At 45.1% G+C, this 24107-nt stretch overlaps 1 protein-coding gene across 4 annotated transcripts in view; it reads left to right on the top strand.

Moving 5' to 3' along the window:
• The window catches only part of PLEKHM1 (pleckstrin homology and RUN domain containing M1), a 57128-nt gene that overhangs the window by 18337 nt on the left and 14684 nt on the right, over positions 1-24107 (top strand). For all 4 annotated transcript variants that reach the window (XM_039504154.1, XM_039504157.1, XM_039504155.1 and 1 more), the window contains exons 2-8: positions 4494-4583; positions 5008-5100; positions 7765-8012; positions 14683-15318; positions 17551-17998; positions 21393-21633; positions 22211-23125. In XM_039504154.1, coding sequence (XP_039360088.1) covers positions 5047-5100; positions 7765-8012; positions 14683-15318; positions 17551-17998; positions 21393-21633; positions 22211-23125 — 2542 coding nt within the window. In that variant the 5' untranslated portion in view covers positions 4494-4583; positions 5008-5046. The remainder of the gene's footprint in view (positions 1-4493; positions 4584-5007; positions 5101-7764; positions 8013-14682; positions 15319-17550; positions 17999-21392; positions 21634-22210; positions 23126-24107) is intronic.

Raw genomic sequence — 24107 nt, 5'->3', positions numbered from 1 at the left:
CTGGCATTGAAGCGGAGTCCCATCCAGTTGGCAGTCTGGCTGGTGATGCCAAGCATTTGTTGGAGACTCTCAGGGTTTTCTGCAATCAGGACCAGATCATCTGCGTAGGCCAGGATATTCACTCTCTTGTATCTACATGCTTGCCTGTCCTCTCTGTAATCACTGCTGTAACCATTAGTCAGTGCTCCCTCGCCCAGAATGTTGATTCCCAACACTGTGCTGCTGTTTAGCAGATTGTTGTGTGCTGCCACCCATCCTTGTAATACAGTACCTGAGCACTAAAATAGGTTGGCAACAGCAAGTACCTAGTGGGCTTCATGAATCTCTGACCTTTTCGGGGTACAGAAATCTCTGCTGGAGGTAGGATTTGGAGGTGGATGTCATTCTGGTTTTGATGGGAAAGCTTTTCCTGGTGATGATGCTGACAACTGCTTATTCCTTGTCATACTGTGGGCGGAGAAGAGGGCTGCATTGACAGCAGGAAAGAGCTGTTTGGTCTGGCTGGTGTGCAAGCTCCTTAATTTTCTCTGGGTGGAGGATAACTTCCAAGGTGCTCATACTTGGAAAATGACTGGCTCTGTTTCCAGGCTTTGAGTCACTGGGTAACGCTGTCATCGTCGGTTATTGTTTTCCATCCAAACCACGTGAGCAGCTACTTGTCATCAATGAGGTTTAAAACAGAGAAGCCAGTCTGTGTAAGTTCATCCAAGATCCCGTCTCCAGGAAGGAAATCTGTTGGGAAGAGTCTGGCCTCTTTTTTGATACTATTGTTTTTAACATGTAATTAATTTCTGAAGGATATACGTGGTCAGATATGCCCATACTTTAGAATTTGGAACCCATTTGGCTTGATTAATCAATATATATGTGGCTTGTCTGTCTCTCTTAATAGCAATCTCCACATCCTAAGGTAAGAGGACTCCATAGTGTTGATCTTAATTCTACTTTCCTTATGTGTTCCTAGTTGTGCTCTGCCTGAGCAGTGTTTGAGTGTTGATTGTTAACAAGGAAACCACGTGCCAATTTCCTGTACAGATTTGTTAAGTTTGGGTGCCCCTGTAGTTCGTCCATTCTGAATCTTATTCTTTTAAATCAGTTCCAAAGTCATAGTTGTGGATTTCCAGGGAACGAACTGAATCACTTCTGTATGGTTTTAATTGTTTTCCAAACTGCCTTGCAAAGTGCTGTTGCCTGTGTTGGCAACAGGTTTTTTTAAATGTTTTCTCTGTGTTTGTTTGAAGAGTTCTACAAATGAACCTGTGCGTCTGAGTCGCTGATCTGGCACATGTCCCGTTGTTTGTGTAGGGAGGAAAAAGCTGCAGCAGAAGCATAGTTTGGTTTGGAGTGTTGAGGTGATCCGGTTTGTCTACAGAGCCCAGCATTATTCATAGATAAGGCCAAAAGGGACCACAGTGATCATCTTGTCCGCCTGTCTGAGTAACACAGACCATAGGATTTCCCTGAATTAATGATGAGAATGTAGAATCCCTCTGAACTACTGATCTTGAACAGCAAATGAACCTGGCAGCATTTCCAGAGATGTGTCCCTTATTCAGTGTGTCGCCGTGTGGGAAGATGGTGAGGGGAGGGTTTGTATTTTTGAAGAACTCCTCAGTTTTGTAACCAGATGCCCTCTGAATGGGCAGGGGGGCCCTGCTGTTTCTCACCCAGAGCTGACATACAGCATTAGCCTGGCACTCGTGAGACTGACGGAGCTGCTCTCTGTCAAATATTTCAGCCCTTTGCAAATCTGAGTGTTTCGAAAAGTCCATTCAAATGACAGTTATTAAAACTGGGTGGGAGGCCCCAGGTGACTCTCATCTGAATGGGATGGAGAAGCTCCTCTGTTGGGAGGAGGGGAGAGATAAGCCCTGAGGCTCAGCTCCATAAAAGACATTTACTGTAGGTACCTAACTCTGAATTGATGTCAATGGGCATTAGGTGTCTGAATACTTCTGAGGATATGGGTATCAGTGTCCCATACTGGGGAATGGAGCAGGGGCTGCTCTGGAAGGCTGTAAGGCCTTTGTGACCAGATTTTCCCAGTACTCAGCATCCAGCAGCTCCCACTGAGAGCAATGGGAGCTGCTCAGTGCTAAGCTCGGTTGAGAATCTGGCCTCTGGTGTTTCACACGGGGTAGAGTTGCTCTAAAGCTTTTTTAAAGCCTCAAAAATGGGACTATGTGAATTTTCTCCCTCCCTGCTTGGATGACACTGACCTGCATGGGATGGACCCTGCTAATCGTTCTTCAGAAACACATTCATTAATATCAACTTCCCCTAACTTCCATTTGTTATCAATGTTGGTTGGTTTGTTTTTCATTTTTTATAGCTGCCTTCACTTCCATACACTCTCCGTGGTTTAATCATGGGTATTTGCCTGTGTAATGCAGACCTGGCTGGCTTGGTCTGTATTAGCATAGCTTTCTCAAGATGGATACCAGGTTTAGCATGACCTGAGGGAGTCAGGCTGTTTGCATGTAGGGGGAGGTGCTCTATTCCAGAAGTTGGTTCTGTTTGACAGGAGAAGCATTGCCAACCACAAGCATTCAGAAATCGTGAGTCTGGCCCTTCCAATCAATGAGATTCAAAAATAATACATTTTGAGTTCTTTTTACTTGCCTTCTGTTTTTGTGCCTTTAGCGTACATGTCTCCAACTTTTCTCTGCTACTGTAAAAACGAAAAAAGGTTTGTTTGTTTTTTAAGTTGGTTCTCATGTGATTCCAGGAGCCAGACCTTAAGTGTGAATAATGATACTGTCATGAGAAGTAGCAACCCTGAGATGGGGTTAAACTGGAAATAATTGTGCTATATAAGCCACTTGGCTGCATCTCTGATTTCCTTCAGTGTTGATGGAAGTGCCATCTGGCTTGTATGGAAGTAGCCCAGGCTTATTGTAATGAGTGACTTCAAGGTCCATTATCAGAGGGGTAGCCGTGTTAGTCTGGATCTGTAAAAGCAGCAAAGAGTCCTGTGGCACCTTATAGACTAACAGACATATTGGAGCATGAGCTTTCATGGGTAAATACCCACTTCGTCAGCTGCATGTAGACAATGCTTAGACTACATGCGTCCGAAGAAGTGGGTATTCACCCACGAAAGCTCATGCTCCAAAACGTCTGTTAGTCTATAAGGTGCCACAGGACTCTTTGCTGCTTTCAAGGTCCATGCAGTTGGGTCTTCTAGGTTAACCTAGGATTTTATGGCTGCCATGAAAGCCATAGGATTACTCCAGATTACCTTCAATCTGCACTCACATAAGTGGCCATACACTGGATTTTGGGGATGACAATTGTAGGGTAGGGTTACATCACCTGTCTCACTTTGAATTTGTGGCTGGTGGCACTAGTACCTGCAAGGGAGGAGACTGGTGGCCCAGCAGCACGTTCACGTGTTGGGACAGGGAAAGTGTCAGTTTGTGCAGGGCCTAGCACAGTGGGGAGCAGATCCTGATTGAATCTTCTGAGCACTAGTGCAGTGCGTATAACGGTGACAGGTATCTCCAGGCCTCTACTATTGTAAATGTCCTCTAGGCATTGTCTCCATGTGCTTCTCCTCACAGGTCAGAAATAATCAACAGATTGAACATACGGGGCAGAGGTTAAAGCACCACTTGTGGTCACCACACTCAGCATTTTATATTGCAAGGCAAAGAGTTTAAGAAACCTTGTGACAAAGCTGCCATGGAGACCACGAGTTTTCTTTTCTACTAGAATCTCTCTGAAGTTCCGACCAGCTGGGAATCAGGCTAGAGTTTCCTGCTGCAGAGTTTTCTGTTTGCTTGTTCACATCCAGACTGTAGTGGCAGGTTGTCATGGTGCAGGCGTCTGTATTCTCTGTTTGAATTTTGGTCAGTTTGCAGCTGCAGTGTGATTTGCAGCTTGTACAGACAGACACATGCTAGCTGTAACCTAGAAAATAGAAATGAGGCAATGATCTTCAGTGTGGGCTGCACAAGCGAGTACTTCTGCAGGGGGACAGGGGTGCTTGTGCAGTCTGCACTGACGTTGGCACGGTCGCGTCCTCACCTCCACAGTGGCTGAGATTGTCATCTTTATATGTTGGCAGGATCACCAGCTATTGCTCTGTTTGTACCCAAGGCCTTGTGCACTCTCCAACAAGTTGGGCCTAAGTTGGACGGCCAGTCTCCTGGTTCATGTGGCACTCGGGTGCAGCAAGTTGAAATTTCAGTAGCAGACCTGGGTGTGAAGTGTTCTTCGATGTGAACCCAGACTACTCCACACTCTTGGAGAGCCTGCTTCTCCCTGGAGCTGCTTTGACCAGGATTCAAGGGTCTGCTCAGGCTTTGGACTCAGCAGGGCCGATGATCTCAGAGCAGAAGGCTGTCTCCCCGAGGGTCTCTTTCTGTGCTTGGGGCTCCTTTTGCACAGAATGTAAAGCTTCTCCTGCCTTCACCCACAGAGCAGAATAGATTAGTTGGGGCTCTTTTGTTAACATTGCTATTAATTATTTGTGTTGTGTTAATCCCTAGGGTCCTTGTCCATGGCTGGGGCTCTCGTGCAAGGCACTACAAGAAGAGAACACAAAGGCAGTCCTACTTCAAGGAGCAGGAGACTGTAAAGTAAATTCCTAAATTTGCCCCTTCGAGACATGGCAGGTCCTCATCTCTACAGCCTGCTTCCCTGCTCTGATAGAACCTGAGCCTGACCGTCAGCCCATCTACTACTTCAGGCTTGTGCTTGGGTGGTAAATGCGTGGAGAATATTTACATCGTCCCAGGGGAGCGTATTGGGACTGGCATCAGTCAGCGTGTTCTGAATTTTGTTTGAAATTGCGTGAATGTGTGCAGAGTGCATTTGGTAAATCTAACAATGTCAAGATCATTCCTGACCTGATTGGGAGCAGTGATCTGTCTGTGAAGACTTTCAAACAGACTATGAATGGGATCTGCACATCCTGTTGAATCCGTGTTGCATGGCAGGTGAATGTAATACTTTAGCTTGTTCACTTATAAGTTAAAATCTTCCCCCTTTGTTTTCCTACAGGTGTCATGTAATCAGAGTTAGGTGGCAGCAGGAGTTGAAATGCATTCCAGTCACACCACTGAAAATGGACCTGACCCCAAGGTAGTAATACAGGTGAGTGAGTCCAGTTGATTTTCTCAGGGCCTGTCTGATGAGTTTTTGATCATGATGTAACTCAAGTTCACTGACTGACAGGTAACTGGAGATTACTAACATGACTGTAAGTGCTAGGCCTGCTCTACGCTAGAAATTTTTGCCAGTACAAAAATGCAGATTAAGGGTGAGAGCCTTTTTTTTATTTATTTATTTAAAATGACATTTCAGTACAGGCAAAAGCCCTCTAGACACAGACAAAAAAGTACTTTTACTGGGATAGCTTATGTTGTTCAACTGTACTGGCAACGTTTTTGGTTTTGTTTTTGTTTTGCCAATATGAACGGTCTCCACTAGGAGGGGTTGCTGGCATTGCTATGTATAGTTGCCCTAGTCTAGGCTCTCAGTCTACATTGTTCCCAATGGCAGAGATTTGTGTCATGGAAAAAAGGTATCTGTGGAGTGTCTAAACTAGCACGCCCAAGGATGCTAGTTAACACCAGTGAATTGGCAGTCTGTTAACTTGAGCTATATCACAACCAAAACCTCTAGTGTAGTCAGGCTCTCAGATTGAAAGGCACTATACAGTGCGGAGAAGATATAAAGTGTTAGATTGGTGCCAAGGAACATTATTACGGAAATGTTAGTAGCTGGTGTATTTTTCTTTACACAACCTTTGGAATCTGTACATGTTTAGAGACAACATTTTAGCAAATTAGCTACAATCATAAGGATTACAGTTTTGTGCTTAATTTAGTCCTAAAACAGAATTAGTCCTAAAACAGCAATTTTAAGCCTTATTTGGACTCCATGTATCTTCCTAAAATAAACCTTCCACCTGAATTTGGTCTGAAATCATAATAGAATATCATGGTTGGAAGGGACCTCAGGAGGTCATCTAGTCCAACCCCCTGCTCAAAGCAGGGCCAATCCCCAATTAAATCATCCAACCAATTTTTGCCCCATATCCCTAAGTGGCCCCGTCAAAGGTTGAATTCACAACCCTGGGTTTAGCAGCCCAATGCTCAAACCACTGAGCTATCCCTCCTCCATCGTGGACAGAGGGACCTAGACAAATCGGAGGATTAGGCTAAAATAAATCTGATGAGAATCAACAAGGACAAGTGCAGAGTCCTGCATTTAGGGTGGAAGAATCCCATGCACTGGTACAGGCTGGGGACCGACTAGCTAAGCAGCAGTTCTGCAGAAAAGGACCGAGGGGTTATAGTGGACGAGAAGCTGGATATGAATCAGCAGTGTGCCCTTGTTGCCAAGAAGGCTAACGGCATATTGTGCTGCATTAGTAGGAGCATTGCCAGCAGATCGAGGGAGGTGATTATTCTCCTCTATTTGGCACTGGTGAGGCCACGGTGGATCTGGAGTACTGCGTCCAGTTTTGGGCCCCCCACTACAGAGAGGATATGGACAAATTGGAAAGAGTCCAGCGGAGAGTGTCAAAAATGATTAGGGGGCTGGAGCACATGACTTATGAGGCGAGGCTGAGGGAACTGGGCTTATTTAGTCTGCAGAAGAGAAGAGTGAGGGGGGATTTGATAGCAGCCTTCAACTACCTGAAAGGGGGTTCCAAACAGGATGGAGCTCAGCTGTTCTCAGTGGTGGCAGATGACAGAACAAGGAGCAATTGTCTCAAGTTGCAGTGGGGGAGGTCTCAGGTGGATATTAGGAAAATCTTTTTCACTAGTAGGGTGGTGAAGAACTGGAATGGGTTACCAAGGGGGGTGGTGGAATCTCCTTCCTTAGAGGTTTTTAAGACCCGGCTTGACAAAGCCCTGGCTGATGATTTAGTTGGGGTTGGTCCTGCTTCGAGCAGAGTGTTGGACTAGATGACCTCCTGAGGTCTCTTCCAACCTAATCTTCTATGATTCTATGATAAGAATTTCTTTTGGAAGACAGTGCCGAAATATAGGATAAGGAGAGAGAAGGGGCACATTCCCTTTTTTCTATGTAAGAATTGTTTTTTAACATCCATCTTAAAAACACACCTCGTCTTCAGTTTCTCAGCCTTTTATCTTCGGTTAGGTGATCAATTTTGAGGCTAGAAATGTTTGCAAGCTCTGTTGGGGCCTTATCAAAGTTAGCTGAAGCTCCCGTGGGGAAGTTAAGCTTTAAATATAAAACTGATTAAGGCCTCTGGGCTCAGTTGTGGTCTATGTGATGATGATTTACCCCAATGTAAATCCGTTAGCCTCACTGAAGTTGCTCCTTATTTACACAGTGTAAGTAAGAAGAAAATTGAACATTTGGTTTGCAGAATTCTTATGGAATCACTGTAACGCCTGCTTAAAAGCTCTGAGGGGAATAGCACGCACCACAACCCACCTTCCAAAAAACAGCTGCTAGGTCACATTCTTGGGTGACTATCTGATGTGTCCCTTTAACTGTTTAACCAGCCAAACCTTGTTAATACCACACACAACATGATGAACTAGGCTTGATTTCTGATAGCGGAACAAGTTCTAATTGATCAACTGTTGTGGTTGATTCTTCTGTGTAAGTCCAGTAGTTATTTCACATCCTGTTTTTAAGCATTGGCCTGTTTGTGCAGTGTTTCTCATACTCACTCCTGTTGTCCTCTGTTTATCCAAACAAGTGTCTGCACTAAAAAGTTAGGTTGCTTGAAGCGAGCTGTTCTTATAACACAAATCCACATGCTTTATCCTGTAGTTGATCAAGAAGCAGTTGGTGAGTTCCATCAAGGGATTGCAGAAACAGTATGTAACCTCCGATGCTGTTGTAACCAGTGACACTGAAGATGCTAATGCCCTGTGCTGCGCACTAGAGGCTGTGTTTGTGCATGGACTGAAGGCAAAGTACATAAAAACAGAGGCTGGAGGAAAAGGGAAAAAACCATGTGGCCGAGCACCTCTTCCCCAGCCCGTCTTCTGGGGCTTGCTGAAAACCATCACACACAGGTAAGGAGCTTCCATCTTGTTGTCACTTACAGCCTGTTGCATTCCTTGGTACATTTACGTATGTTAAAAGCCACTCAGTTCACGGAGCAGTCAATAGTCACATGGCCAACTCAGAAGGACTCACTGTCCCTCATCCCACCCTCTCTCAGAATACTTCGCCCCCTCTGCCAGAAGCTTGAGGGAACACGGACCATGGAAGGGGCCTGGAAGATCAGCAGATTTGTGCTGTGTGGGACCAGTGGGGGAAGCAAGTGCCAGAGTAAAGGGACCCCTTGGGACCATACCCTTTCCTCAGCTCTCAGCTCTTAATCACTGAGTTGTTGGGATGGGTCATAGGAAAGGAAGGGGCCCCTAAGGGTACGTCTACACTGCGATAAAAACCATGAGACTCAAAACCCAGGTCAGTTGACTCGGGCTGCAGGGCTAAAAACTGCAGTGTAGACATTTGGGCAGGAGCCCTGGTTTCTGAGAAACTCACCCACGCGGGGTCTCAAAGCCCTGGCTGCAGCCTGAGCCCAAACTTCTACACTGCAATTGAATAGCCCTGAAAATCTGAGCCCAGCGAAGCCAAGTCAGCTGGCTTGGGCCAGCTGTGTATGTGCGTGAGAGTCTTATCTCTCAGTGTAGACATCCTCTCAGGCTCAGTCTGCAATAAAAGCAGTTCTGAGTCAGGGGAAATGCCCACGGCTTTAGCCCACTTTGCTCATGGTTAAGGTCAGGGCTGGCCTCACTCACAGTGCCATGGTCAAGGGGGTGCCATGCAGCAGCACAGAGGAGTGTGCTGCTGGTGTAGAGTCAGAAACTGCTCCCGGCTGGCAGGGGAGCACTGCATGGGGGTGAGGGTGTTCCAGATTTCTCCCTGCTGCCTACAAGCAGAGGAACTTGGGGCGGGGGTTGTGGCAGCGAGCGGTGCATCCAGGCACTCCCTGCCAAGCGCTCCCTGCATCCAGGTCACTTTCCCCAGCCGGGCTCTGCTCTCCTGTCCTCCCCTTACGCAGTCCAGGTGAGGAAAGTGAGCCCTGACACCGCTCCTCACTCCCCCGCTCACAGCCCCTTAGGGGTGCACGGAGGAGCAGTGTTTGGGGTGGGGGAATGAGCAGCAATGCCAGCTGCTCTGTGCATCCAGGTCAGTTTCCCCACATGGGCACAGGATAGGGGTGCAGGGGCAAAGGGGGCACCCATGGGGGCCAGGGGCAATGGGGAGGCACCACACCCATGTGGGCCAGGGCACCAAGATACAAGTTTGCCTAAGATGCCATTTTCCCTCAGGCCAGCCCTGGTTAAGGTTTTGTCTACGGTACTACAAGCAGGAACTGTGTTGTAACCAGGTCAAGGGACATCCTATGGTAAGCAGGCTCCTTGACTCCATTGTTGTTGCAGAGTAGATGCGCCAGCAGATAACCAGAAACCAGCACATTTATTGGGACTTTATAGATCAGAATCAGTATCTCAAATGGCACCCAAATGAGGATCCACTGTCCTCTGTTGCTCTATTCAAGAAGCACGGCTAAAGAAGGAGAGCGCCATGGTGTGCTCCCTGCAGTTTCCGAGCATATGTGGGAAGCATATAAGACAGCCCACTGAGAAAGTTGGCCATTGTATTTCTAGGGAGTTTATTGCAATGTAGTGAACCCTGTAGTTAAGGTTGTAAAATTGTTGTGGCCTGGGCAGGGACTCAGGAGGCCTGGATTCCATTCCCTGCTTGGTGACCTTGGTCAGGTTGCATCCCCCTTTCTGTGCCTCAGTTTTCCCATCTGTAAAATGGGTATAATGGTACTGATTTCCCCCCCCCATTAAAGCGCTTTGAGAGCTCCTGATGAAAAGCACTAGATGAGAGCTAGCTGTTCTTATTTGCTATTTTTGTATGCTAACGAGTTTTTGAAACATTTACCTTCTGGATAGAATCTTTCAATCCTGTGTCTTAGCCCAAAAGCATATGTTTCTGGAAAGTTTCATCCAGATTCCCGTAGCTGTTTGAGTTATGAAAGAGTCAAACACATCCACTTTTCACACACTCTGGGAGACATTTTTGTGCCTTTGAACATTTCCACCTTTGTTTTTAAAAATGAACAAAAAGACCCGCACTCTTTTGCCATGACTTTTACCGCCAACTGAAATGTGAGCTGAGACCAAGGACTAGTGTCATCATTAGATTTTGGGGGAAAATATTTGAAATCTGTTGGTTTTGATTAACCAGTGAGGGGAAGAAAGAAGCTCTGCCACTTTGTGGCTCCCCTGCATCTTTCCCTGCCTAGAGAAGGTGCTGGGCATGCCTAGGAGCTGCTGGTGGAACAATGTGCATGAAGGAACTTGTCATTGAAATACCACCTCCCTCCTTGTACCTAGTTCAAGAAATGCCTTCACCTTTGGAAAAGAACCAGCTGGTTTTGTGTCTCAGCAAGTTTTGCTGCATTTCACAGTATTCTGCGCATTTTACTTTTTAATTGTTTTCAGATAATTAAGTTTGCGTTGCCATTGTGACTATCCAGTTGGGACAGCAGAAAATGGTCTCCAGAGAACAGAGCAGCAAAGATGGGAGCTCCTCCCCCATTCTTGGAGAGGAGAGGCAGTGCTTCATGGGAGATGTGGCCCAGCCAGGGAGCCCGTCCCATAGAGCAGGAGTTCTCAAGCTTTTTCTTTATGAGGCCGTCCCCCTCAACGCGCCATAAAAACTCCATGGCCCAGCTGTCCCACAACAGCTGTTTTTCTGCATATAAAAGCCAGGGCCGGTGTTGGGGGAAGCAAGGAGGGCAATTGCCTGGGGTCCCACACCATAGGGGGCCCCGCAAAGCTAAGTTGATCAGGAGGGTGGTAGGACTTGGGGACCCGGGCTGCAGTCCCACGTGGCAGGACTTTGGCTATCTGCCTGGGCCGAAGCGAGTCTAATGCCAGCCATGCTTGGTGGACCCCCTGAAATCTGCTTGTGGCCCCCGGGGGCCTCCGGACCCATCCTTAGGCATACGCAGCATACACGGCTCCATAGGGAACCCGAAAATTTGAGGCATCCCTGGGTCTTAGTGTCCACCCATCCGCCTCTTCCTATCCATGTTCTGACCCTTCCTGCAAGCACTCACCACGGCTGGCTGCTGCAGCCTGGTGAATCTCCTCAGAAGGGGATCTAGTACTTAAAAGTGAAATAGCCTTCCAGCCTGCCAGACATATTAGCACAACACTGAAACTGCTAAAGAGCCATTCAAGTGGTAATGAAGCCATTTAACTGGCATTTAACCCCTAGGTATATACTGTCAGTTTCTGAATTTACGGACAAAAACAGTTGTGAATTACTGTAGTGAAAGCATTATCTAAAGTTTACTCAGAACATGTTAATCTACGGGACCTTAGTTTAAAATGTGCTTTAAAAGTGTGTTACATTGCTCTACAGCCCAAATGCTTCTGAAATAAATGTAGTCAAACTTTACTAATTCTGGGTCACTGAGAATGAAAATGATGCTTAAAATTGTTGATTGGCTCTAGTTTTCAAGATATGCTATTGCGTCAGTATATACGACCCTTGACTTGGGAATAGCGGAGGATAAGTGAGTTATAAAGGGAAGGGATCTCAATTTAAACCAGAAATGACTAAAATACATCTTTGACTGGATCTATGAATAAATCTATGACTGGGTTTGGACAGTACTTGCTTTTTAGGCAAAACAATGAATGATGCAATCTGAAGCTGGTATTGCGTCATACATGATATGATTTGCATCATGTTATTCCTAGAAGTCATGGATGATGCAATCATAACGAAGCTTACATCACTCTGCTGAACAAATTGCCCTATATCAGCTCTAGAAATCATACAGTGTCGTGCTCTCTTATTTGTCAGTGTTTGATTTTGCAAAGGGACACATTTCTGATTAGCCAAAGTGAGCAGAGATGCCTCGTACTTGTGTGAACAGTGCAGATAACTTCTGCTATGTTTGTGGTGAAGTGACTTTTGCATCACAAAAGTGCAGTATAACCACTATGGTTAAGAAAGCCTATCACCTTTATTTTGGCTGCAAAATTGGAGATCAGGACAAGAGGTGTGCCCCACACATATGCTGCAACACTTGTGCAACAAATCTTCGCCAGTGGTTGAACAGGAAAAGGAAATCTTTGCCTTTTGCAGTGCCAATGATTTGGAGAGAGCCAACAGATCATACCCAGCAATTGTTACTTCTGCAGGGTGCCTCCAGTTGGGAAAGGTGTGTCAAAGAAGAAAAAGTGGACTGTGCATTATCCAAACATTCCATCAGCTATACGCCCAGTACCCCACGGAGAAGGACTGCCGGTTCCTGATGCACCAGAATCATTCTCACTTGAGTCAGACGAGGAAGAGGAAGAGGATGAAACTTCTGGTCCTGAACCATCAATATCACAGGACCCACATTTTCTCCCATCCTCCTCCTCTGAACCACACCTCATAAGACAAGGTGAACTGAATGACCTTGTCAGGGATTTGGAACTACCCAAGAGTAAGGCAGAGCTGTTGGGCTCCAGACTACAGCAGTGCAATCTCCTGGCAGGTGATGTTCGGGTTTCCATGTTCCGTGACCGTCAAAAGGATCTTGTCCCATTCTTCTTCATGGAAGGTGATCTTGTAGCCTGCAACAACATTGATGGTGTGATGGCAGCCCTCAACATCGTTCACGATCCAGATGAGTGGAGACTGTTCATTGATTCATCGAAGACGAGCCTTAAAGCTGTTTTACTGCATAATGGCAATGATTTGCCATCAATTCCAGTTGGTCATGCAGTCCATATGAAGGAAACCTATGACAACATGAAACAACTTTTGAGGTGCATAAACTATGACCAACATCAGTGGCAGCTTTGTGGCGATTTGAAGGTTCTTGCTCTCTTGCTTGGTCTGCAGACTGGATACACAAAGTACTGCTGTTTTCTCTGCGAATGGGATAGTCGTGCAACAGATTCCCACTACATCAAGAAAGATTGGCCACTCCGACAGTCATTGGAGCCTGGGAGGAAAAGTATTCAGCATCCACCACTTGTTGAATCAAGGAAGATTTTGTTACCACCCTTACACATCAAGCTGGGTCTGATGAAGAACTTTGTCAAGGCCATTGACAAAACACAAGCAGCTTTCAAGTACCTCCATGGAAAATTTCCAAGGTTAAGTGAAGCTAAGATAAAGGAAGGTGTCTTTGTTGGTCCTCAGATTCGTGAACTTCTTCGAGATGATGCATTTGACCATGCACTGCGTGGCAAGGAAAAGACGGCATGGAAAGCCTTCCAGTTAGTGGCAATAAATTTTCTCAGAAACAACAAGGCAGACAACTACAGGTTGTTGGTGGAAAACCTCCTCAAAGCATACAAAAGCCTTGGTTGCAACATGTCACTAAAGATACCTTTTTTGCACTCTCATCTAGATTTTTTTCCACCGAACTGCGGAGCAGTGAGCGACGAGCATGGCGAGCAATTTCACCAGGACATTGCAACAATGGAGAAACACTATCAGGACAAATGGAGCCCATCAATGCTTGCAGACTATTGCTGGACAGTGACAAGAGATGCTCCATTTAATGAATACAAGAGACAAGCCAAGAATCGCCGAGTAGACACTGAATAGGACTAAACTATGTACATAATAGTTTTTTGCCTTTTGTTTCATAATAAATTTTAGTTAGATAACCCTTTTGCTGATTTTTAAAGTGTTACATAAACAGGACAGGTGAAATATTATCATGTAAAGCAACCATAAACACATGAAAAGACCTAGGTTTACAATTTATGATTAAAACTCTACTATCTACACAATATACATAGACATAAAATGTAAACACTTAAATATCTTAGAAACAGTAGCCAATCAGTTGTTTTAATTGTCATATTTGAATTCAGCACATCAAACATAATAAATAGCACATTTTATCTCTGAAGCAGACGACTTCTCAAAAATTGTAGACCAGTGTTATTAGTATGTTGCTGAAGATTATAAAATCACATCTCTAAAAAATCCTTGCATAGATTTTTGGAAGCACAATCTGAGTATTCATCTTTAGCCTTAAATGCTTGGATCTTCAGACATACCGTTTTTTAAATAAATCCTTCAAAAGACCCCCCCCCCCCGATCTAAAATACACATGTGAGCCTGGGCTGCCGTCAAGCATGGGGCACCAGTTTAATATTACTATACAGGCCCCCATAAATCCTAAGGACGGCCCTACCCAGACCCTGGTTTAGAACCACTGCCATAGAGGTACTGTGGCAGCATTTCCAAATCAAAATAGTTTGGTTTTCAAGAGTTTGGGCTTTTGATGCAAATCAGTATTTCCCACAGAAAACAGATGCTTTTTGCGCAAAACCGGAAATCATCCAACCCGTTTTCCGTAGAAAAACAGTTTTGACTGAAAACTTCCAAGAAGCCCTATTTTTTTCATTTTAGAAAGAGACATGAGATGCAGTCGGTGGCTAGGAATGCGATGTCTCACTGCGCAGGTCAAATGACAGAATACTGGGAAATGCAAGAGTTAAGGTTCCCTTCTGTGCATGCCGATCTCAGCTTCTGGCCCATCCTGGGGCTGCCTCCCTCCTCCCTGGTGTGCTGCATCTCCTGACCCTCCCTCTGGCAGTCTGTGCTTTCGTGAAGTGCATCTCCACAGTCTGTACATTGCAATGCTCTCACAAGGCAGTTGTTAACATGTTCTGTTCTTTCCTTCCCTAGAAACATCATTTTAGAGCTGGAACAGTTAAGTTTTATCAGCACTGATGTGGGGCGCTGCCGTGCCTGGTTAAGGCTTGCCTTGAACGATGGCCTCATGGAGTGTTATTTGAAGTTACTGCTACAAGAGAAGTCCAGGCTGCCTGAGTATTATCAGACATCAGCCCTGCTGCTAGATGCAGAGGAATGTGAATTTCTGCTTAGCTTCTTGCAGGGGTTAACTTCCCTGACCTTCGAACTGTCCTATAAATCAGCAGTTTTAAATGAATGGACTGTAACTCCCTTGTCCCTGTCTGGTCTGTGTCCTGTTTCGGAGCTTCTGGAGCATCTAACATCCTCTAGTTCTGAATCCCAGAGAAAGGAGTCCCTCGGTTTGGTCTCACGTTCTTCGGGATCTGATGATATTGAAGTTCAGCGCAGCATATTGCCCCTCAGTAAAAATGAGGACCAAAGTAAACTTACGTGCTCCACGCTAAGCCTTAACACTACGAGTTCATCCCAGCTGTCCTCCAGCCTGGGCTCTGATGGCATCCTACAGGCCAACTGCACTAGAAGTCCTGATAGGTGTGAGGAACCCCTGTTGTGTGACGCTGATTTAGGGGCAGCAAACGCAGAGGATTTAGACAGATCTCTGCAAGAGTAAGTATCTGAGAATGCATTTTGCTGAGGGTTTCTTAACCCTCCTCTTTACCCTGCGTTTCATCCTCTCTCTCAAAAGCAGAAAACCTACCATTCTCCCCTTCACATGCCTCTCCCCAAACCGCTATCATTTCCCTCATGGGGTGTGGAAAGGCAAAAGGAAAGCATGTTACAAGGCTTGGCTGGAGTCTTCCTGCCAAGTAAAGTTACTGCAGCCCAGAGCAACTGAAATCTATGGAAGGTAGGTGCCTAAATACCTTTGAGGATGTAGGCCTGCCTGGTGATTGACTCCTGGCTGGTACCCTTGTCTCCTCCTGTAGGAGCCCAGAGATGTAACGTCTCCCAAACGTTCATGCAGCTATTTTGAGGCTTTATGAGGAAAACAGATTTCTAATTTCTCCAATAACTTAGAGGAGCTGCAGTGTTTGCAGCCTGTAAACAGTTTGTTGTTTGAATCCTTCTTTTGATTTAGCTGTGTAGAACCCCTTGCATGTCAGGACAGAGACGAAACCAGAAACAGCTGGACCGCAAATGTTTTCACTATCACCATACAAATTAAAAGGGCGTTGTCTCACCTAGAACTAAACAGGCTGTTTTTGTCTTGGCAAACACGCTCTTGTTGAGTTTGGTTTTAAAGTGGGGCTGTGGTCAGAAAAGTCACTCTGTGACTATTGTCTTGTCAGCTATGTTTAGATTACTGACGAAAGGCAACAGCCCTGCAGAGCCAGCATGACTACAGCAGACCAGCGTTTGATTCGATTCTACCTCATGTGATTGCCCTGATTAACAACATTGTCAGCTGGTTTTAGATTCCAAAAAAACCTTTCATTTCTTGAGATTATGAGAACCCATTTTGATTTGATTAGGTTAATGATGGAAAGATTTTTGGTTTGAGGTTATGCTGAGATCAGAATTGAGAGCAAAGGAGCATGAAACAGTCTCTTGACTGACCAGAGCATTGCTGCTAATTGCTTTTTACAGCTCTGAATACTTATTTTTATTGGAAATTTGACACACAAACCATAGCTAGGCACATGCTTCATGATCAAAGCAGTCATGCAAAATTGCAGTATGTAATCCTAATACACGTGCAAAGCTCTCGTCTGGGTAGGGTGACCAGATGTCCCATTTTTATAGGGACAGTCCCGTTCTTTGGGACTTTTTCTTATATAGGTGCCTATTACTCCCCACTCCCATCCCGTTTTTTCACAGTTGCTATCTGGGGGACTGACAATAAATAGCAGTTAAAAGTAATGACTCAGGAGTGGTTTAAAAGCAAACTCCCAAGTATATTCAGGCTATGAATAGTTTGAAGGAAGCATCTCAACTCTCTAGCTAAGCTGGCTTTGAACACTATGGTATAGAAAGCAAATTATTTTTACCCGAACATTTATTTTTCTTATAAATGTGGTGACTCCCATGAGTGAATGAGGAGCTCTCGCATTTTGACTTGGAGAGGCCATTCCATGTGTGCAGAAAACCCCTTTTTCCAGTCTTCAGGCTTGACACAGAAGCTGTACATCATGCCTCATCTCCAGTAAATTCTAACATGTATGTGCAGGGCTAACACACAGCAGTTTATCATAATTGGCAGCCATAGACAACCAGGATGCTGTGATGTCACAGGGTTTGGATACACAGTACCTTCTAAAGAGGAAGATCACGTACTGTTAGGGGAAATGTAGTGTGACTGGTGCAATGGCAGCATTTCTGCTGCTGCTGCTGCTTGGGACTCCAGGTTTCTGAGGCCATGGAGGGTGAACAGCTTGAAGAATTGATGTCCTGGCTCCACCATTTCATCCACCCCAGCGGTTTGGTAGCTGGTGTCTATCCCCAGCTTTGTGCTTTGGTAGCTCCGCTTCACCCTTCCAGGAGCTCTGGCCGTCCATCCCTGGCAACGTTTCAGTCAGGGTAGGGTGCTCGTCTGAAATCAATGCTCTAGTTCAAACAGAGTAAAGGGAGTCCTGGGGCCTGTGCTGAGCAGGAGATCCGAGCTGAGGATCACGATGGTCCCTTCTGGCCTTAGAGTCTATGAATCAAGTACAGTGGGTTTATTAGAACCTAGACAGATGGCCTGGGGTAGATCATTTCAAGCTGTACAGTACTTCAGAGGCTGAAACCCTGAGGGGACTTATTTTTATAATCACATGACCTCTGGGAACCAATGATGTCTTGTAGCAGATTTTGTTCGGTCTATTCACTTTTTTTTATTTGCCTAAACTTTGTTTTAAGGGTATTGTCTGAATTCAGCAAAGTACAGCAAGTCTCTGAACCTACAGAAGAACCGCTCCTTCCTAATCTATTGGTGCCTGCCCCAGTGCAGCCCGCACTTCCTCCTGCTGCCTCCAGAGCCTCTCACCTGCATTTACATGTAACAGCGGAGAGCACTCTTTGTTCTGCACCACTTCCTGACACAGATAACCCACAGTCCATCTGTGTGGATGATCTAGCTAAAGCCAGCAAGATATCAGATCCTCCTTCACATGTTACAGGAATCCAGTTGTTGTCTCAGCCAATCATAACACACAGTGGTGCGGCAGACAAAGATTCACCCCAACAGCTTTACATTATTAACCCAGAAGATAAAGATGGAACCAGTAAGATAAATGGTCATAAGGAAAGCCAAGAGGATCTCAGCCCAGTGACAGAATTCTTTCTTTCACCAGCAACAGCTTGTCCAGTAGGTGTTACAATTATTTTTCCATGTTCTTCGCAGCTAATCAAGTGGGGGAAGTGGTTAGGAAGCGTAAAAAGAATGTTATGTAGAAGGCAATGGGGGCTTCCAGGTTGCTGTTCATTTTAAGTTAAGCCCCATATACAGTGGGTTTTGGTCTCCTTGTCACTCTGATAGTAATCAAGAATACTGCTATATGTGGGACATATGCACAGGTTCACTACAGAGTTGTACTGAAAAATGTTCCTTGCTCCATATGTACTTTGCTGTAGCTGAAAGTCACACTGCTGCACTAGGCTTTGGAGAAATCAGTGCTAATTAAATTACCTGGCAAATGCATCACCAAAAGCTGTAAGAGCTAGGCAGTCAGGTAAGAGCCCTGCACGCATTAAACACCTACATGAAAGGGTGGCTGGATTTTCCAAAGGGCTCCTCACACAGTAGCTTCCATTCTTCTTGGTGAAGGGGGATGGACTTCCTTATTGTTCTCAATGGAAGCTGCTGAGCCCTGCTGAAAATCTGGCCCTAGATTCTTTGCAATTTGAAAGAACAGTCTGAGAACTAGCATTCCACAATGGTAAGTGACAAGAGAGTTTCTCTTGATTTGTGGTCCTAAGGGGGAAAGCCAAGCAACGACTGGCCACAGAAATAAAGCTCTGCTTGCCAATGGAAAAGTTCTGCTAGGTGTTGCTACATGCAACGTCAGACATCTGGTCACAGATCATTCTCTCCAAGGCTCAGTCTAGTTTAAATGTCTCGAGTGAAGTGGTCCCACTACTTCTATTGGCTGACTGGAATAATGAGCTAGATTTCACTGCTTAGCTATGTTTCCTGATATTCAGGCAAATTGTGCTTTGCTTAATTCCATCTCATGACTCATCATTATATCCTAATGCTATTACCATATATCCTTAAACCATCCTAAACAATTTTTCTTGAGGATATCCACTCCTTTAAAATGCTCAATGACCATATTACCTATTTTGCCACTTGGTTGTAGTTTGGTTATTCTATTTGTAACCTCTGGATATCAACAGGAAATTCCATCCTGCTTAAATACCTTTTATTGTCTTGCATGAGTCATTCCTGATTCTAGAATAAACATAATCTTCCTGTTCATTGTGTATCTTAGGGCCTTGTGTTTGGGGACTGTCCCTTTACCAAACAGAAGGGACGGTGGTTTTTCCCAAAAAATAAGTGAATAAGATTTAGCTCATGGTCAAATCATAAGAGTGCTTGAAAATTAGATGGAACAAATTAACAGTGATCATTATATTAGAGCAGCTGTTAAATTGTGACTAAGGAATTGGTGGAAGATATCACCCAGCTGAACAACTCAGAGCTAATCAGTGTTTCTTATCATGAATTGAAGAGTCTGTGTATGAAATGGAGAAGTGTCTAATCTAAGGGAATAGGCTTAAACTAGTCTGGAGCAGATGTCTGGGATTATTGTTCTAGGGTGCCTATACCTGCTTGCAGAACTCCCAGAGAGGTAGGCGCCACTCCACAATACTGATGGAAATTTGCTTCAGGATGGGTTCAGAGTTAATGAGAAAACAACATATATATCTTCCCCCCCACACCCAAATATAGTCGTCTTAGTTCATATAAAGATTCAGAAGACCAGACATCAGACTAGCAGTGCATGCTCTTTCGTTCCCTTTTTGGCTGAGTCCTTTTCCTTCTCATGCACTTTTAACAGTAGCAAAAGTCCTCTTTGCCAGATGCATTAAAATAGGAGGTGCTGGAACAAATTGGTCAATTAAAGAGCAACACATTACTAGGACCAGATAGTAGAGCCCTGAGTTCTGAAGGAACTTGAGAGCAGAGCTGCTGACCAAAATGTGCATCTCAAATTTACCTATGATACTGGAAGGTAGCAAATATGCTACCTTCCTCTTTAAAAAAACATGCTAACGGTGATCCTGGGCATTACAGTGATTAAAAATAGAATTTTCAAATGCCTAGATTAACATGAGAGGATAGGGACAAACAAACATGGCGTCTGTTAATGGCAATGGTTCTTCTCTAATCCACTACAGTTTGAGGGCATCCACAAAATAGAAGATAAAGGAGAACTGGGCAAATTCAGACTGGAAATAAGCTGTAAATGTTGAAAAGGGTGGGTTAATCATTGGAAGAATTTACCAAAGGTTATGGTGGATTCTCCCTCACTGGGAATTTTTACATCAAGATTGCATGTAGGAATTATTTTTTCACACAACACACAGTCAACCTGTGGAACTCCTTGTCAGAGGATATTGTGAAGGCCAAGACTATAACAGAGCTCAAAAAAGAACTAGATAAGTTTATGGAGGATAGGTCAATCAATGGCTATTAGCCAGGATGGGCAGGGATGGTGTCCCTAGCCTCTGTTTGCCAGGAGCTGGACATGGGCGACAGGGGATGGATCACTTGATGCTTACCTGTTCTGTTCATTCCCTCTGGGGCACCTGGCATTGGCCGCTGTCGGAAGACAGGACACTGGGCTAGATGGACTATTGGTCTGACTCAGTGTGGCCATTCTTCTGTTCTTATTATGTTCTTATTTCTTTTTTAAAAGAGCAGGAATTATGTTGGGGAATTCTACAGCCTGTGTTATACAGGAGGTCAGATTAGAGGATCAAGTGGTCCCTTTTGGCGTTGGAATCTAGGGATCTATGTAATTTTTTTGGACTTCAAAAAGCCACTTGGGCTGCATGGGTTTAACTGAGGGCAGTTTTTGATCTTGCAGTTGTAGTTAACTAGAAGTGTTTTACATGATTAAGGTAAAGTACAAGAGCAGAAACGTAGCTCAACTGAGGAGCAAGTATGTAGAGGCAGCTCAGCTTGGATGCAAACTTAATGCAAGCACCTGTTCTAAGAGTTCTGCAGCGCAGCACTAAGGGAATGGGGTGAGGGGAAAAGGTTGCCTAGTGTTGCACATTTAGAAGCAGCAATGGCCAGATGTAGGTGGTGTCTCATTAATGGCAGCTACAAAATTAGGTCTCTTTGATCATGGGGAGGTAAATGATGGATCCCTTGGGGTGTTTAGGAGGATGCTGAAAACTTCCCACCCTGACCTCCTGGTGAAGAATCTTGTTCAGTTACCTGCATTGACCAAGGGGAGAGAACTTCTCATGGCCATGCACTAGGGTAGGACTGACTAACTGACCAGTCATTAGCTACAGAGAGCTGCTAGTGCAGCTTACAAACATTTGTAACTCATTAAAAGGGAAATAGTCTTGGTTTTGTAGGCAGTTAAACCCTGACCCTTGATGTATTTATGTACCTGCTTCGTTTTATACATGTGAGCAGTCCCACTGCAGTTAATGGTTCCACTCGTGTGTCAGTTTAAGCGTGGATTGTTTACAGGAGTCTGGCCTAAGGTCAGTAATATTTCAGTTCTTTTTTTAAATAGAAAAGAAGGAGCTGGATATCGGAAGACGATTTCTACAGGCCGTCTCCAGAAGGGAGCAGTAAAGGCCTAACTGACTCTTATGGGTCCTCTCTTGAGGGGGCCAGAGGAGGCCAGGCCACAGAACTGATCAGTGCACTTCATTTGGAGGCACCCTTCTTATCCTCTTCAACGACTGAGAAGCCCAAGCCCTCCCCTGACCAGGAACAAAAGGGCTTCCACGTTGTTCATCGCAGGCAGATCGGTATGTGCATTCCAGCCAAGAATGGGCCACTTGGGAAATGGTGCCTATCTACTGGGGAGAGCTGGAAGTCAGTTTGTTCTTCCGAGAAACTACCTGGCAAACCCTCATTGTGAAAGAAGTGGTTTATACCACATTATTCTGATCAGGCCAGTTCGGAGCAGGTTTAGATGACACTGTTAATAACAACAGGGCCAGTAGTGGCAGCCATGTTTGGCTCCCAGTGTTGCTGAGCCCACATTAACAGTGACTGGAAATACTTAGAAAATTTCTCTAGTGTAGACAAGCCCTAAGGATGCCTTACTCCCCCATGGCTCTCATGTGTAATCACTGACACCAGTGCAAAGTGCAGGCAGTTACAATTCTCAATGGGGAGTTTTTACACACTCATTTTGCACTGGTGTCAATGCAAGGTGCACAGCAATGGAAAATCAGGCCATTAGCTAACAGATTCAGCTGTGTCTATTGACTATTTTTAATACTGTTTATTTGCATGCTAGTGTGAATTGTTTATTGGCTTTTCTCTGCTTTGTCTATCATATTCTTCCCGGTTTCGTGGAAATGCCTTGTCTTCCCAAAGGTCTTTCCAATCCGTTCCGAGGCCTCCTGAAGCTGGGCAGTCTGGAGAGGAGGGGAGCAATGGGCCTCTGGAAAGAGTTCTTCTGTGAGTTATCCCCACTGGAGTTGCGCCTCTTCCTGGACCACGAAGAGCGGATTTACAGTGAGAATTACTCTCTGCTGCGATGCGAGTCGCTGGGGCTGGTTCACAGTGATGGCCGGTTTGAGCTGGTGTTTTCTGGTAAGAAACTGTGCTTACGAGCTCCTTCCCGAGATGAAGCTGAGGACTGGCTAGACAGGATACATGAGGCTCTACACAAGTGTCGGCCTCAGCAAGAGGAGGAATGGGAGACACTTGACTGTCCAGAAGAGGACCTTGAAGGACACACAGTTGGAGTGTTGCTCAGTGACTCAGCTGCTTTGCTCCAGTACAACAACACAGCTGGAAATGCCTATGATTGGACGTCTTCTCTTGCACCAGAATTAGATGCCATTAAAGAATCGGTTCTTTATATGGATGTAGATAAAGCTTGGGCTCCTTTTATTTTTTCCTTGTCGTTAGAAGCTTTAAAATGCTTTAAAGTAAAAAAACATGAAAAAATATTAAGCAACAGCTATGGAATAGAGACAATCCAAGACATTCTTCCTGACACAAGTCTTGGTGGGCCTGCGTTTTTCAAGGTGATAACCTCTAAAGCCATCCTGAAGCTGCAAGCTGAGAGTGCTGATGCCGCCGCAGCATGGAGGGGGCTTGTTCGTAGAGTATTAACCTCATATCTCGAAACTGCAGAGGAAGCGCTGACACTTGGTGGCAATTTGGATGGGAATTCTCAGGCAATCTTGAAAAACACTGTCAAGGAAAATGGCTTTTTCTTACAATATCTGGTGGCCATCCCCATGGAGAAAGGACTGGACTCCCAGAGCTTCATATGTGCAGGTAGGTACATGTTGGCTTTGATTTGCTCACTTACTTCAGCCTCTGCTGGAGAGGCCAGGACTGTGTTAATGGGGCATCACAGCTGAAAGTCATGGCTATGACCTGTGGGATAAACTTGGGCAAATCATGAGGAATAAGTGCATGTTCTAAAGGATCAATGTTCCAGTGACAAATAATTTAACTTTAACAGCTTTATATTACAGGTGTGACAATCGTCTTATGTAAAACATTCATTTAACCACAAACAAATACCTCCTAATATACAAGGTCATTTTGATTTAATAGGATAACAATAATTGATTTCTACATAAAGCTTAATTTGCTCTTTCTTTAATATGGTAAGTTGATTAAACTTGAAAAAAAATCTTCCTTTCTTCTTCTCTCCTATCCTACGTCGTTTCCTGTGCCTTTTGTTTTTCACACTTTTTTTTCTCCTTTTATCTTTCCCACTCAGTCTCTTACTGTCTTAGGTGTGTCTGTTCATTTCTGAAACTTCAGTTCCTTCTGTCCTAATAACAGATATTCTGCTCTTGCTAGATGGAAGCCGCAGACTGAGTGTTTTGCAGTGCCAGCCCAACTTCCTGTTTCTGCCAGGTGGAACAGCCTCTGTCTGAGCTTTGCTTTCCTCTGTCTTTACAACCCTTGAAACTGGCCTGATTGGGAATCTAGATTTTTCCATCCGGGCTTCACTTTGCTGTCCGCCACTTGTGCTCTCTCAGGAGCAGCTTGTAGCCCATCTGTACTACCACAGGTTGGAAGAGAAGGATGGGAGTCTAGAGAGGCGCCCTGGCTCCCAGCCATCTGTAGCATTAGACTCTGCGCATACACTCCAAGGCTTGCTCTTCTCTCCACCTGCTGAGAGCGGCACACAGCAGCCTGCTCAGTCAGGTTCTGCTCCCATGTTCACTGACCCTAGCAAGGGTGAGTTGTTCCCCTTGGACACACACAGCCACTTACGTGGGATGTGACTAGCAAGAAGAAA

The sequence above is a fragment of the Mauremys reevesii genome, linkage group 17, assembly GCF_016161935.1.
Source record: "Mauremys reevesii isolate NIE-2019 linkage group 17, ASM1616193v1, whole genome shotgun sequence".
Taxonomy (NCBI): Eukaryota; Metazoa; Chordata; order Testudines; family Geoemydidae; genus Mauremys; species Mauremys reevesii.
Note: the sequence above shows the minus strand (reverse complement) of the source record. Positions and strands in the feature narration are given on the sequence as shown.